We start from the raw sequence: 16683 nt of genomic DNA on the forward strand, positions 1-16683 counted from the left end.
GAGTTTTACAATTTTCCCCCAATCTTGCTTCCTTCCCCCCCACCCCCCACCCCACAGATAGCACTCCGTCAGTCTTTACTTTGTTTCCATGTTGTACCTTGATCCAAATTGGGTGTGCCAGTAATTCTTTAGGATCAAGTAATTTTAGTTTTTTCCCCTTTAATATATTTTACTGTGTTGTAATTAACAAAGTATGTATATAATATTTCTATTTTTTCTACTTTTGTGAGATTTTTATTTTATAAAACTTGATAAGTTTCTGTAAAAAGTGCCATGCACAGTTTAGAAATATATATACAACTTTCTTTTTCTATTTAGTAATCACCAGACATCTTTCATATCTAATGTTTTCTGAAATTCTCTTCAAGTCCTTTTGGTTAATTCTTGTTTGCTTTTGGTTAAATATATTAAGGTTGATTGGGATAAACCAAGGTCCCGCAATTTAAATTGTAGTTGTATTGTCTCTTTCTCGTTGTTAATTTAAAAGTACACTTAATGTCTTTAAGCATTGAGAAGGTATGCCATTGGTATATATATGTGTATATATATATATATATATATGCTAAGTATTAAAATTAATTAGATATTTATGTTTCCAATAAGCTAAAAATAGTTTCTCTTTTTAAGAAATTGCTAAACTTTATTTTTGCTGTTGATTTGTCTAAAATCACAATTACTACTTTTGATTATTTTGTGTTCAGCTAAGTTGTAATAGTTTTTGTTCCAAACCATTTAATTATGTGAGAAAATTTGTATTTAATTATTTGTTTTATATTCTACTAATCTCTTCTATGTTGTTGTAAATTCATCCTATTCATGGTTACATAGTTAATTGTTTCCTTCCATTTAGTAGATATATTTTTCCTTCTCTATGCTCATTGTTTCCTTCAAAAGTCCAGAGCATACTCTCCCACAAGTACATTTAGAGACTAGGGAAAAACAGGCTCAAGTACATATGGCAAAGGGGTAATACAGCTCCAGATTGGTAGATATCCTTTCCCATTTATGTAAGCTCCAGAAGTTCCCCCTAAATATATGGTGTTTTTACTTTTTTTAGTTGTTGCAAAATCTATATTGTAGAGGGCAGCACTATCCTCCCAGTTTCTCATGCTTGAGGTCCAGTTCTCCTAGATTCTGTACTATTTCTCAACTCCTTTATTTGAACTGTTTCCAAGACCTGTCTATTTTCACTTTGCAGCATCTCTCAATTGTACCCCTTCTTTTCTCTGCCACTGCCACTACCCTGGTTCAGGACCTCATCACACCATGCCTGGACTATTGCAATAGCTTGATGATGGGGTTGTCTACTCCATCCTCCATTTAATCATTAAAGTGATTTTCCTAAAATGAACGCTTTGTCTGAAATCAAGAAGCTCTGAATTGCTGTATGACCTTATTAACTGTATGTCCCTTGGCAAATCACTTAACCTCTGTTTACTTATAAGAACAGTAGAGGTTATGATGTTAAATGAAATAATATTTGTAAAAAGCATTTAATTAATTAATAGTATTTGACATATCATAGATATTATATAGAGACATTCCCTTACCTTCTCCTTTAGAGATTGATTGAATGTTAAAAGTGAAGGAGGAACCATCTGCAAATTGAATGATAAATCTGGGTAAATGAGACAATATCACTATGCCATTAACAGAAATAAGAAAGTATGAAATTATGAATTAGGAGCAGAAGGCAAGGATTGATGAATAAATTGAGACCTCATAGACAAAGGGATTTACAAAAGGGTAGCTGGATAAAGCTAGCCATTAGAATTGAGGATGAAGAAGAGACAAAGAAGGCAGTTCAGACTGCAAGCAAGAGAATGAAAACCATGTAGACAATAAGGCTAACTGTGATAAAGTAGAAAGAACAGATAAGAACAGTTGGGTTTGGATTGTCAGTAAGAGCAGCAGTTTCAGCAACAGAGACATTTCTTCCCTTCTCATACACTGCTCTCAAGAGTCATGTCCATTGCCTGAATACTACACTTTTTAAATTACCTTCACTTTCATTTTATAAAACTGCCATTTCTCTTTAAAAAATCAGAAGTTTTTTTCACTATATGTTTTTAAATAGAGAGACAGCATGATATGGTATATAGTACTCTTTAGAAATCAGACAGATGGGTTCAAACATTTATCTGATGTAGTATTCTGTGACCATGGATGCAACACAGCTGTTGTCTTTGTTTTGGTTTTATGCTATAAGAAGAAAACATTTTGAAAAGTGATAATGATTGTAACAGAAGTTATACTGAGAAAAACCTTTCAAAAATAACTGAAACCTCATACATAAAGGGACTTACAAAAGGGTAGTTAGATAAAACTAACTATTAGAATTGAGAGTACAGATTAGTATTTTATTGGTATTCCACTATTTAACATAACAACTAATAATAATAATAATAATAATAATAATAATAATGATAGCCAGCATTTCTGTAGTGCATAATATATGCCAAGGTCTGGATAAGTCCTTTGTAAATATTGTCTTATTTGATTTTTCTCAACAACCCTGGAAGGGAGGTCTTATTATTCTCATTTTTCAATTGTGGAAACTGAAGCAAATATAAGTTAATTGACTTGTCCAAAGTCACACAATTAGTAAGTGTCTAAAGCTAGATTTGAATTCAGGTCTCCCTCATACTTGGCTTAATACTATATCCACTGTATCACCTACCCATCTCATCTTGATCAGTCTCAGAAAATAACCTGAAATTCAGAGAGATTACCTTCACACCAAAAGGCATTCGCTGTGTTCTACTCATGAAAATACTTTCTAGTGGTGGCCTTGCTGTCATTTGCAAATAATTACACTAAATCCTCATAACTTGCATTAATAGAATTGAAAAACTGTTCTTTTATGCTCTCAAGTTATGGTTTGCTTCTTGTTTCTTCACATTCCTCATCTGGTCCTATACTTAATACAATTAGATTTTTCTGGAAAGCATCTACCAACAAGGATAAAATTACCAGTAATGTATAATATTTCCTTTTTAATACATTAAATTTAAATTGAGTGTAGATAATGTTGATTTCTCACGTTTGCCTTTCTCAGATGTAAGTATTCTAATGGAATATATAACTCTCCTCTTTTTCCCCCACAGGGAGACTATGTTTCTGCAAGAGGTTATTATGAGAAGGCCTTACAACTGGTTCCAAATAGCAAGTTGTTGAAGGAAAATTTGGCCAAATTGGATCGATTAGAAAAGCGATTACAAGAAGTTTCGAGAAAAAGATCGGACACAGTAGCACTCTGACTAGGGTTCTTGGGATAATCTGACCTTCCTGGGAGAGGGGAAGTAATGGGAAGCTTCATTTTTCACTCCAGTGGAGATAAGACTTTGGGCAAACTCAGCATCCAGGGTAGTGCATATGGATACATCCACTGCTAACACTAGTGCAATGAAATCTTTATTTCTATAGGTCATAAAGAATGGTCAAGAACAGAGGAAAAAGAAGAAGGAAATAACCTCATTTTAAACCAATTGTCATGCTTGGGTTAGCCCTAGTGTTTCCTCAAATATTGCTCAATTCTATCAGTTTTGAAACCCCAAATCTTTTTTTTCAGCTATTCATATCAAGAAATTAAAAAAAAAATTAGACACTATGGAGGCACAACATCTAGATATTATAGAAGGGGAAAAGAAAATAAAAGATTAAGAGACTGAACACTTACAGGGTAAACCAAATAGAAAATTTCATGCAATATTTATTTTGGGTTTTTTGCATGCAATATTAAAACTAGACAAACAAGGAATAATTTACTTAATCCTGAGGGCCAATGTGATATTATCTGCAACTTTGGAGACAGTATGGGGATAAATGCATGGAACCTTAGAGAGAGCACAGGGTTTATATAAAAGGATAATGTGAGGGAGTTATTTTCAAAGTTCTATTAGGAGTAAACAAGTCATTCTCATATTTCTTTTTTTTTCATTCTTATATAATTTATAAGGAAAGCCACTAGAGTTATGCTTGGAAATCCCTGTCTGTCCATTTCTAAAGAGAAGTGGAGGAGGAAGAAAGGGAAAAGAATGATGTAATTAATTATTTACTTGAATATTTTAATGTTATTACACATTCTATTGCTTTTGTAATAAATTCCCTTCAATATTTTAGCAGAGCTGTTAAAATCACAAATATTATTCTCATGCTTTCATTATTGTTAGAGTTTATTATGCCTAATCACCCCTGGATCTACCAGGCTATATTCTGCTCATCCTTTTTGCCAGTCCACTGTGAGAACCCTCTTCCCTTTCTCTAATTTGGACACAGTTATTAAATCAGCACTATAATTTCCAGAAAGGGTGTGTCCAATCTATTGCCCTTTGACTCCACACACCATTCTTATCATTTTCCAAATGAAAAAAACTCCATCTTTAACTCCTACCTCCATATATATCATATATATGTATATATAAATGCTACACATAAAAATGTATGCATATAAGATATGATATATTTATATGATAGATATATCATACAGATATGTTGTATGATATAAATATGTTTTATATATATCAGTATCTATCTAAAATATCTCCTTCTATTTGAATATAAGATTCTTAAGGATAGGGATCATCTTGCCTTCTGTATTTTTATCCCCAGCATATAACACAGCTATTAATAATATGCTTGTATATTATATTTAATAAATGCTTGTATCTTCATTCTCCCAAATATTGAAATTTTGATGGAAAAAGTAATTTTGCAAGACAAAGTTAACAATATAAATAACGGAAATTACTTTATTAACTTAATATTGTATATTATAGGTCTCATTATTTTTTTGAGGGGGGAAATAAAATATTGAGAAAGTTTTTTTACAATCAAGCACAAAAGTATTTTTAAACAAATACTTTAGAGAACCCAATTCACTTATCTTAGGGTTAGTGAGGCTTTGTGCCTAGAACATGAAGTGAATTAGACCCAAGGGCCTTGGTTAATTTGATTTATAAATGGATTTTTTGATTGTTAGGTTTTCTTGAAGAATACTGAGTATTATTTTGTTTCAGTGACTCTATGAGAAACAGTCTAAGTGGCTAATTAAACATAATACATATCTTTTTTTGTTTGTTTTTTGGTTTTTTTTGCAAGGCAATGGGGTTAAGTGTCTTGCTCAAGGCCACACAGCTAGGTAATTATTAAGTGTCTGAGGCTGGATTTGAACTCAGGTACTCCTGACTCCAGGGCTGGTGCTCTATCCACTGTGCCACCTAGCTGCCCCAAAATATGTCTTTTTCTAAACAAAAATGGAAACAAAGTGAAGCTCACAATTTGGACTTTTAGTTTTGAGTGTTATTCATTTTTAACTTATAATAAAATGTTTCATATATGTATGTAAAAATCAAGGGGTTTTTTGGTAGTGGTTGAATACTATCTTTCCAAATTGGTAATGAAAACAACAGAAGACAATTCCAAAGTTGAAAAGCAGCAAAATTCTAAGAGTATTCACACTACAGCAGAGATGTCAAACATGTGGCTCATATATTTACATTTTAGTGGCCCCCATTTCCATTTGAGTTTGACTCTAAAGTAAATCTAAAGATTTAGACTCTAAAGTAATGGGCAGCACAATGGGTATGTGCTAGTCATACATGATGGATATTGCTATAAAAGATTGAAACAAAGAGAATGAAAATGTTAATCATTAAATCTAGAAACTTGATTCTGAGAATCATTTCCTTAAACAGGAATTACTGAATGCCATGTTGTGTGTGGCACTGTGCCGGGTATTATTCAAATAAGGTAGACTCAAAGACATTCATATCTAAGTAGGGAGGAACATGGGATCCACTCTGTAGGCCAGTAAATCAGAACCAAAAATAAATAAGCAGGAACCTCTGGTTCTCAGGGATAGATTAGGAAGGTAACAGAGAGGGTAAATGTCTTCTACCACACCTAGATGTATGACATAGCCCAATATCTAATCCTAAGAAACTTAAATTATAAGAACATAAATTTCATATTCTTTATCGATTTTCAAAATATAAAATTATCTTTGAAAGGAAACCCATACAAATATTAATATTATTATCACCAGTACTTTAGGCTAATGTTTTAATGGAGTGAGTCATATCTTGTTAAAACTTTAAGAAAATTTTAATTTCACTCTTTTTATTCAAATATTCCTCAGGAAAATAAAGTTGGTTTTTTTTGTTTGTTTGTTTTTAGGTTTTTGCAAGGCAAATGGGGTTAAGTGGCTTGGCCAAGGCCACACGGCTAGGTAATTATTAAGCGTCTGAGGTCTGATTGAATCCAGGTGCTCTATTCACTGCACCACCTAGCCGCCCCTAACTTGCCCACCTAGCTGTCCCAGAAAATAAGTTTTTAATGGTTGTAATAGCACCACCAAAATTACATATAAAGTATGTTCAAGTTATAAAGAGCCCCAGCTTGTTTATAACAGCATTTTCAGATTCTATAAACACTGAGGTTTATAAAACAAACGACAAAATGTTAGCAATGGAAGGCCATTCTTGGAATCAGGAAGTCCTGGGTTCAAGAACAATCTCTGACATCTACTGACCATGTGATCCTGGGTGAATCACTTAATCTTTCAGTGTTCATGTAACTTTCTCTAAGATTGTAAGTTTCAGAATTAGTGCAAATCTGTATCGGTAGAAGGAGTTCCCTCATGAGAAAATCTCTATACCCATTATAGAGCCAGTCCAAAAAGTGAGGGGGAAAAAACTCCATTTGAAAAAAAGATGTTCTGAAGCTATATAGACAGCTGGCATAATGAAAATGGCATGAAATCTCAAAATCATCCAAGAGAAATAAGCAAAAACAAAAAACAAAAAAAACACTATTTATATAATTTGTTTTTTTGCACCTAAATGTTTTTCACTTTTAAAAGTATGAAGTAATAAGATATTATTTTATTTTAAAAGACATTTAGGATATTCTATATCAGATTTTATTTGGATTTTTTTTTTTAGAAATCTGGGCCTGTGATTTAATTTGCATAGGTTTATCAGTGTGAAGAAACTCCCTCTTCCAATCAATGCAGATTTAAAACTTTTTATAATGTATGGTCTTAGATGGCCTTGTGACTTGAGAGGTTAGTATGAATGTTTACATGGTATTTGGGACTGAAGTAATGATGCTGTTTTTATTGGCAGAATCATGGAATGATCATAGAATATAGAATATTGGTAAAATGGGGGAAGAAACCAGAGAATGAATGAGATAGAAATGGGTAAGCACTGAATTTGACAATGTCAATTCAATGATTAAAGTCCTGCTCCTGCACTCTTCTATTCTAGGTGTAATATATTTATTTCCATTTCTCTCCCACCACAAAATACATATGCAAACCTGTAGGTGCCTAATGAAAAATTACCTTTTCTAAAGATTGTAACTGATGTAAACTTTGTAAACTGGTGGAATTCTTCCTGGAATTTTTTCTTAAAGTTACAGTATAAACCATCTGTTGTTTTTTTTTTTTAAGTCAGTTGATAAAGGAGGGAAGGAAAAAAAGAACCTTCATCTTCCAAAATAAATTCTGTAGTAATGTTTTAAAACCAACTGTTTTTTTTACCCCAGATTAATGATCTAAAAACCAGGAAAAGAGGAAAGTGCTTCATTATACTCCCAGCTGTTTTGTGTATATAAAGTTATGCAGATCTCTGCAGAGTCAACTATAACTATTAAAGAAAAATAGTATAAATAAAACAAGCCAAAGATTACCAATATATTATGGGTCACCTGGAATGCATTTTTTCCTTTGGCTTTTAAGTCTTTCACAAAATATTTTAGTTTCAGTCTAGTGTTACATGTGAGATAAGTGATATTTGCTGAAATTCTTAAGAAGAAACACCTTACACAATACATATTTTAGAATTACATTGTGTAGATGCATTTTAGGTCAGAATTTAGATAAAGACATCAGAACAGTTCCAGACAAATTAAACTACAAAGACTGGAAAGGAAAAGCTAACGAAAAAAGTTTGTGCACATTTTAATTGAAGGGAAAAATCCAACCTGCTTGGTGAATATCTTTATCTGGCAGCTTTCATAGGAGTTTTACTACTTTTCTTACTGAGCCAAGTATATAATACAGTAGCAACACACCACTAGGCTTGTCCTCTGAAAGAATTGGGTTCAAATTTCTTTTCTCAGTCATGCAAATATGGCCAAATCACTTAATATTAACATCTGTGTGCCTTAAGAAATTCACTAGGACTTAGATCCTAAGTTACAGAGGGATAACTAATTTCTATCTAGTTTCCAAAGAGAAAAGTGGATATGCTCTTTTAGAATTTCTGACATTCAACTCCTAGGCTGAAATAAAAAATTAACCAAAGATTGCTGACTAATTAAAGAGGAAACATAATTGATTATTTGTAGCTACCTTCACAAAATTGAGAAGCAAAATTTTGTTGAACGGCTTATGAAACTGGATAGTTTTAGCTAGAATATTCAAAAATGACAGGAGTAGTGGAATGAGATTACATGCATCAAGACAGCTTATTGTATACAGCTTTAAGGGATGCCACATTGTTTAAGACACTCAAAATGTATTATCTAACTCATAATTTATGCCTGTAATCATTTATTCTTTGCAGTTGGGAATAGATTCCTTGCAGTTTTCCCCTTGTTTTTGTTTGTAATCTGTTCTTAGGAAAATAAATTTATGGGAAACGCTTAATAGATTATTTTAAAACTGTGTGACTATAGCTTGTTTATTTTTTAAAAATAATAAATTTCCCACATTTCCAGCTCACTTTTGCTGTTTTTTCATTTTCATTTTCATTTTTTTTCTTTTGGCAAGGCAATGGGGTTAAGTGACTTGCCCAAGGCACACAACTAGATGATTATTACGTGTCTGAGGCTGGATTTGAACTCGGGTCCTCCTGATTCCAGGGCCAGTGCTCCCTCCACTGCACCACCTAGTGGCCCCTCACTTTTACTTTTAAAATACTCCCTGTCATATAGTCATGACATGATTATGTAAATAGCATTTCTAATTATTTTTTGAAAAATAAATATACTTTTTAATCTAGATTTCTTGATAGTCTAGTAAACTAAATTTGGTGATTTCCCAAATTGAAAAATAATTATAATTTAAAATAGTGACTCTTTCTGTGCTTGCTATTAGTGTTTTGGTACAAAAAAAACTATATGAATATATTTAATATCTAAAATAGCAATTCTTTGTTTTCAATAGGTATGTGACTTAGAGTTAAGGGACAATTACATTGTCATATGCAGAAGCATTGTCATTTACATTCATGTACATACACAACTTGTCAAAATTCCTTAAAGTAAATGCAAAAAAAAGTTATGTAAAGAAATACGTATGGTATTAATTTTTTATCTCTGTAGATACCTATTCAGTATTTCTTTTCTGATCTCTAAAGGATCCTTCTATTAAAATGTTTAGGGATATTAAACATATATAAAATGAAACACTATTCTAATTTACATACCTTCATTTTTGCCTCTCTGGAAAGGTCTCTTATCAGTCTATGTACAGATTTGCTTGGCTGCCCCCCCAATCTGAGTAGCATAAATAGTGGAATGCACTGTTATAAACTCAATATCAATAAATAGGTATTAAATATCTCAATATGTGTAAGGCAGGGAGACAGTAAGTTCTTGCAATGGAGACATACAACCTTTGTCACCTTTGGGATCATAAGGAAATTGCTTAACCTCTCAATGGCCCAGGTAATTTGCTTTTAAGTTGTTGATCAGCTTTTTCACATAGGACTTTTTTTATGCCAATGAAAATACATCCCTTCCCCTTCCCCCCAAAAAAAGAAAGAAAGAAAAAATGAAAGGCATTGTACCTTAGGAGCTATACAGATGAATTATATGATTCTTCAAGGAACATACAGTTTAGAGGAGCTAGAAAGTTAGAGACTCAAGTAAAAATAATATAAATTAGTATATGAGGAGGAATCCTATGGAAGGAAATATTTCTGATGAGAAGTTTTGGGGCAGGGAGTAGGGAGTTATATCAAGAAAGGCTTCATAGAAAGGGTGGTAACTCAAGCTAGGCCTCAAAGATTTGGAAGGATTTTGAGAAAGTTGATATTCAGAGGTAGTAGGTGATGAAACAGTGTATATAGTGCTGGACCTAGAAGCAGGTTAAGACACTGATTAGCTAGGTGAACATGACCAAGTTATCTAATCTGCCAGTCTTAGTTCCCTTATTTGTAAAATGAAGATTAAAAATAGCACCAACTTCCTAAGAATATTGAAGGGATAAATTGAAATAATATTAATAAACTTGTAACTTTAGAGTGCTATTTGATATGGGACACACTGACTGCTATGGTTCCCACTGCCTGAATATATGTTAGATTATAATCCTTTTCTCAAGCTTCTCCTGTACTGTTAAGGGGGTTGGGGATGTCTAGGCTTTCTGCCTCCACCAGCAGTGTTCTTCCCAAAATAGGAAGTGGTTCCCCTATTCCATAGCCCAGCTCTTACAAAGAAATATTTACTTCAAAGATATAATTACATCTATACAGACTCACTCCCTCAGCACAAAGAATAATCCCAAAGGGAAACTCTTCTACCACCCCTGTCTTGAGGATGGAAAGGGGATTAGATTCACAATTTAGCTCAGTTCCTATAGGCACAGTCCCAGTTCCAAGTCAAAAACTGTCTCTGGGTCTGATTTCCTAAGTCTCCTAGCTTCTCCAGCTGGGTCTACTTGCCAGGCCTTCTGGCTGTACCATGCACCTGGAATCCTGGCTTCAAGGTTGCCAGGGCTCCAACTCTCAGCCCTGTGGGAATTATACCTGTGCCTGAAATCAAGAACATACAAACAAAATAGAAACAAACACCTCCAGGTCCGTTTTTCTTGGAACAGATTAAAAAGGTGGGACCGCTGGGGAAAGAAAGTCCACTGTAGAACATCCAGGCATATACAGGACAAATGCCTTAGGAGCTTCTATGTTCAGTACTCTGTGCATGCTCTAAAACCAAGCTTCCATTACTAATTAGGAAGTTTCTGAAACTTAGGGACATATAATAATTTCTTATTAGATGTTTGTATCTTGCCCAATATGAATTTTAAAAGTTTAGTTCATTAAGGAAATAGATGTTTACATTAGGCAGCTATATGTACAGTGGAGTCAGGAGGACAGGAGGTCTAATCTAGTTTCAGACCTTTTTACACTTACTAGCTGTGTGACCGTTGGACAAGTTATTTAGCCCTGATTGCCTTGCATCCAGGGCCATCTCCAGTCATCATGACTTGTATCTGCCCTTGGGAGCCCAGCACCCCTTCACTAAAAATCCAATTCATGTGCTTTTCTTGACATCACCATCCCTGATGTCATGGTCTTCAAGAATGAAGGACAAACATCATCATCAGTAGCTGTTGTAATGATGGTAATCCAAAGCATGGGCATTAATGGGCTAAGCTGTTAAAAGTGAGTACTATTTCTTTTTTTAGAAAATGCAATTAATGTTTTTTTCTTAAGGCTTTCAATGTACAAGTGAAAATTTGGTTATAAGACCTTAATGTAAAAATGAGAAAGATTATATTCTCAGAAGCATATTGGACCTAAGTTGTGTTCTTAAAGAGTTGATTGAAGTGTGTGGATGAATATCTATATTTGCAATCTATTAAAAGAACTTAATTCGGCTAAAAAAAAGAAAAGAAAATGCAATTAAAACTCATCTTACAACATCTTTTGGATTTTTTTTGAAATTATATGTAGAAATTATAGCATGTTTTTTCATGTAAAAATCTTTTGATCCCTATTTTGTTCCTAAAATTGCTCAGTGTTCTTTATATTTTTTCTCAGTTGTATATGCTATACATTTGTTTTTACATTAATTAATACAGTTAGGCATATATCATTTTCTTAAAAAATAAATATCTAGCCCGGATATAGGCTAATGAAAACTCAAATAATTTATAGACTTTTTCATTGTCTGGTTTATGTATCCTTTGCCTAAGAAGCTCTGAATAGAGTATTTACAAAATAAAATTTATGTAATTGTCTATTTTATATAAAATCATAATGAAAATAATTTTGTGAATAGACTATGGATGTGTATTTTATTCTAAACATTGAAGTATAGATTATTTGGACTTTGGAATTTAATTAACCTATTATAAAAAAGAATAAAGAAGGCATGCCTTGCCAAATGTTTCAGTGGAACTTGAGTGAATGCCACACCTTCCCACCAGATGAGTACTAAGGTACACTTGAAGTAGAATGTGTCTCACTTACTGCTAAGGACTGATGACTATCAACATAATGACAACAAACCTGAAACTATTCAAATTAATGTCTTGAGAAATCTTAGATTGAGTCTAGAGGATGGAGGGACAAAACAAAAGGTAATATAGCATATCAGAAAGCACAATGACCCTGGAGTCAGAGGACCTGAATTAAGATCCATAATGTGCTACTTGTTCTTCCTAGACCTCAGTTTCTTCATTGGTAAAAGATGGGGCTAGTTTACATAGATACAAGATCCTCTGACTTTAGGCTTATTTTAAGATTATAAGCCTTTCTGATCTTTGGTTCTTTAAAGAAGTATAGTCCAGATTATGAAGAATTCTAGTATCATGAACATTAATAAGGAAATTGGGAGAATATCTGCTTATCAGAGAGAATGGTGGTTTGGGATATGTTGAGTTTCAGGTAATAGTGAGACATCCAAGTAGTAAAGTCCCTTAAAATATAGAGCAAAAGGCAGGTAGGGTTGGATTAAAAAGAGAGAGAACAATGGCATACCTGTTCTGATTTGTGGAATAACATATATATTTTTTATCCTTTTATGGGAGAATGTACCAGTGTTACCTAGATTATAGGATTCTCTATAATTTCTTTTTACCTTGATAGTACCAAGAGTTTTGGAAAGATGAAGAAGATCATGACATCAGGGAAGGTGATGTCATGAAAAGCACATGAATTCCTCCTCTCAGCCCTAAATTTTGAAGACACTTAAAATCACTTAGGACTTATTAGTATCTGCAAACATAAACAATAAATATAAACATTTAATACAAACACAAACATTCCTCATAAAAATAATTCGTATGTTAAATATTATCTAGCAGCACAATATTTGACATCATAAATACTTAATAACATCTTTATTATATTTATGATATGTTGCAATTGTAAATTATTATTCCAAATTCATAATTATCCAATTATATGATTTTTATCACATTGAAGTTACATGCATGGGTTAGCAACCAATAGAAGACATCATAACTTGCAAGGCTGCTTTAATGACATATTTAAATTGCATGTAGAATATAAGATGTGCATCATGATGATAGTCATACCTATTGTACAGAAATAATGTTTAAAAATTGCATACCTAGTAGTAAAAAAGCTTAGCTAATTGAAATAATATTAATTGCCCTACCTATAGAGCAAACGATACAAGTAAAATCATTAGTATACTTTCAAACAGCAAAACATAGCTAACAGACATGTAACTATAATGCATATATGAAACATAAACATGAACAGCAAAATACATTCAGAATCACATGATTGATACATAAGATGATGCAATATATATGTTACATGGACAGGGATTAATGTCATCCAGCTACATATATAATCATTTTTTGCATTTTCTGCAATATTATAAATTGGCCTGATCACAGGTTAGATGATGCTAGATTTTTTGTGATTTGCTAATCTTTTATGCAGCAATACCTTAGCTGGTTGCTATTTAAGCTTATCATCATTGCTATCAAATCTATGGACCTGCATTCCCAAATCTGAATTTACTGATGGTTTATGTTGAAAACAATATTTTCAAGCATAATAAAAGAAGAATGGCATTTATATGGCAATTATCATGTGCCAACCCTGTGCTAAGTGCTTCACAATTATTGTCTAATTTGATCCTCACAACAACCCTGAGAAGTAGGTGCTATTATTATTATTACCTCTGTTTTGCAGAAGAGGAAAATAAAACAAACAGAGATTTTAAGTGACTTACCCATGGTCACTCAGCTATTGTTTCAGTCAGGATTTGAACGCAGGTCTTCCTGTCTCCAGGCCCAAAGCTCTACCCACTATCCCACCTAAATGCCCCTACATGTAAATTTTCTCTTTACCCTAGGGGTTTTGACAAATGAAACACTAGGCAGGAAAGGAATGGTCTCTTTCTTGGTTTACTCCTTTTCCCCTGTCTTCTTCAGTACTTACATCTCAGTCATTGGAAAAGAAAAGTCATTGAGTTATAGTGATATCTTTCTCATTTGAAACTTTTGTCTTGTAAACTATAATTTTTCAATCATTCTACTACTAGGAAGTATCTCCTTCCTTGTAGCTCATCAGATCTGACTAATTCACCTTTCTGGGAACCCCTCTTCATATAGCCCCACCATTCTCTCAGGCTATTCTATAAAAAGGCAAGTGGCCCAGTCTCTTAACTACTTGGTATGCAGTGGATATCCATTGATTCTCAGATTGTGTATTCATTGAAATGTCCTTGGGTGTGTTTCTTTTGCCTTTGGTAGGATTTATCTTTTTCAGTTTCAATATATACAACATTTCAAAATATAATACAACACACATTTTAATATATAAAGAACAAAAAAAATGAAAATTGTATATAAAACTGGATTTCAGTTTAAATATATATATATTAATTTTAACATTGTTAAGCAGTATTAACAGAAGTTTTAGTCTAATCTGGGGATAACAGAGCAGACCAGAGAGAGAATATCAATAATCAAGTAGCAGTTTATTTGTTATTTTTATTGCAAGAACAGATTCCCAAATCTCAGGATTACTCCCCTTATTGGAGCTCTAGCTTGCTAGTGGAAGCAGATATTATGTACATTATCATAAGGGGGAAAAGAGGGGAAAGGCAGATCAAAAATCAGTCAGTTTGGGAATTTTAGTGATCTTCCCAGGACAAGCCCATCAGTGTAGTACAATAAGCAAAGCAAGTCTTGGCTGTTCAAGTAGGATAACACAGGTGTCCTCAAGTCCTGTGGTAATGGTTAAATTGATTGTAGTCTTGAGGATACTTTCTTGAGTATAGAACAGATTTCATAGTTTTCTGATTCATTTTACTTAACAAGTACAGATCAGGGAAAGAATGCAGTCCTGTCAGGATTTAACATATTGCTCTTACTGCTTTGTTCTTACTGATTCCCAGAACAGAGTCTGACTGTGAAAAGAATCTCTAGAAACTAAATTATTATTAAATTCATTATACATTTATATATATATATATTATATCATGAGGTTCAATATGAAAATCATAATTCTTTTAACAGTGGTAACAAAATGTCCTGCTTTAGTTTCCCTACTGAATTTCTTCTTCTATTTTTTTAAAAATATTTTGATACTTTTTTCCTTATTTTTTCCCATCTCTAACTCTACAACAATCCTTTCCTCCCTAGTAGAAATTCTCCCTTACAACAAATATAGTCAAATAAAACATGTTCATACATTGACCAGATCTAAAAATATATATCTCATTCACTGCCTCCTGTACAATATTTCTCTGCCTAGAGATGAGAGACATTCTCTTCCTCCCAACTTATAGACAAAGAAACTGAAGCACAGAGACCTTAAGTGATTTGCTCAGCTAGTAAATTCTAGGAATTTGAGTTGAATTTGAATTTGTTTTTATTAACTCCAAGTTCAGTAACCTACCCACACTGCCTTTTATAAGTCTTCTGAAGTCATGATTAGTCACTGTATCAATTAAAGTCCTGAAGTTTCTCAAAGTTATTTTCCTTTACATTATTGTGGTTATATCATAAATTTTTCTCCTGTATATAGTGATTTAACTCTGTGGCAGTTCATATAATTCTCAGATTTCACTTTTTTGTAATTTCTTATCAGCACAGTAGTATTTCGTTACATTTATAAACCATAATTTATTTAGGCATTCCCAAGCTTAATTTTGGATTCTTTGCTACCACATACACATAAAAATGTTACTATAAATAATCTGATCTGTTTGCTTTACATAGCTAATAGTGCTATCGCTAGGACAATGATTAGCATCTTTTTGGGTATAGTTTGAAATAGTTTTATATAGTAGTTGGACCAATTCATAGCTCCATTGATAGTATAATAGTGTGTCTATCTTTCAATAACTGCCATTTTTTCTCTTTTGTTGTCTTTGTTAATTTTCTACATGTGAAATAGAATCTCAAATTATTTTCATTTACATTGCTCTTATTGGTTGGATAATTTTTTCATAAATTTGTATTTAGCTTAGATTTCTCTATTTGAAAACTACTGCTTTATGACTTTTGATTACTTATCTAATGAAGAATGGCTTTTATATATTTATATCAATTCCCTGTAAACCTTGAATATAGCATTATCATTTTTACAAAGATATTTCTTATTTAACTATTTCCCTTCTAATTCTAACAGTTTTTATTTACTTTTGGAAAAGTGTTTCAGTTTTATATGATTTTAAGTACTATAATTACATCTAACCCTTAGCTTAGTTAAGAATTCCTCTTCATCAACAATTATGTTGGGTCCCATCAGAATTTTCCAGGGTTTGGATAGATGAAAGCAAGATACCTGCTACTGAACAGTGTGTTGATAGTTATTGTCCATGTATTGGAAATGGAGGAAGGAGATATTATAGGCTGTTGCCTTACAAGCAGAATTCAGTGAATACCCCAAACTGAAATTATTTTGTGAAGATATTCATGGACTTGTAGAAGCAAAGAAGAACTTGTTAAGGGAAGTC

The 16683-nt window shown here is 32.8% G+C and overlaps 1 protein-coding gene across 1 annotated transcript in view; it reads left to right on the forward strand.

Moving 5' to 3' along the window:
* TMTC1 (transmembrane O-mannosyltransferase targeting cadherins 1) overlaps nucleotides 1–13021 on the forward strand; it is a 219893-nt gene extending 206872 nt beyond the window's left edge. The window contains 1 exon segment of the mRNA XM_074194798.1: nucleotides 3108–13021. Within this exon segment, the coding sequence (XP_074050899.1) occupies nucleotides 3108–3260 (153 nt within the window). The 3' untranslated portion in view covers nucleotides 3261–13021.
* Nucleotides 13022–16683: the final 3662 nt, after the last annotated feature.

Source organism: Macrotis lagotis, chromosome 7 (assembly GCF_037893015.1).
Source record: "Macrotis lagotis isolate mMagLag1 chromosome 7, bilby.v1.9.chrom.fasta, whole genome shotgun sequence".
In the NCBI taxonomy this organism is placed as follows: domain Eukaryota; kingdom Metazoa; phylum Chordata; class Mammalia; order Peramelemorphia; family Peramelidae; genus Macrotis; species Macrotis lagotis.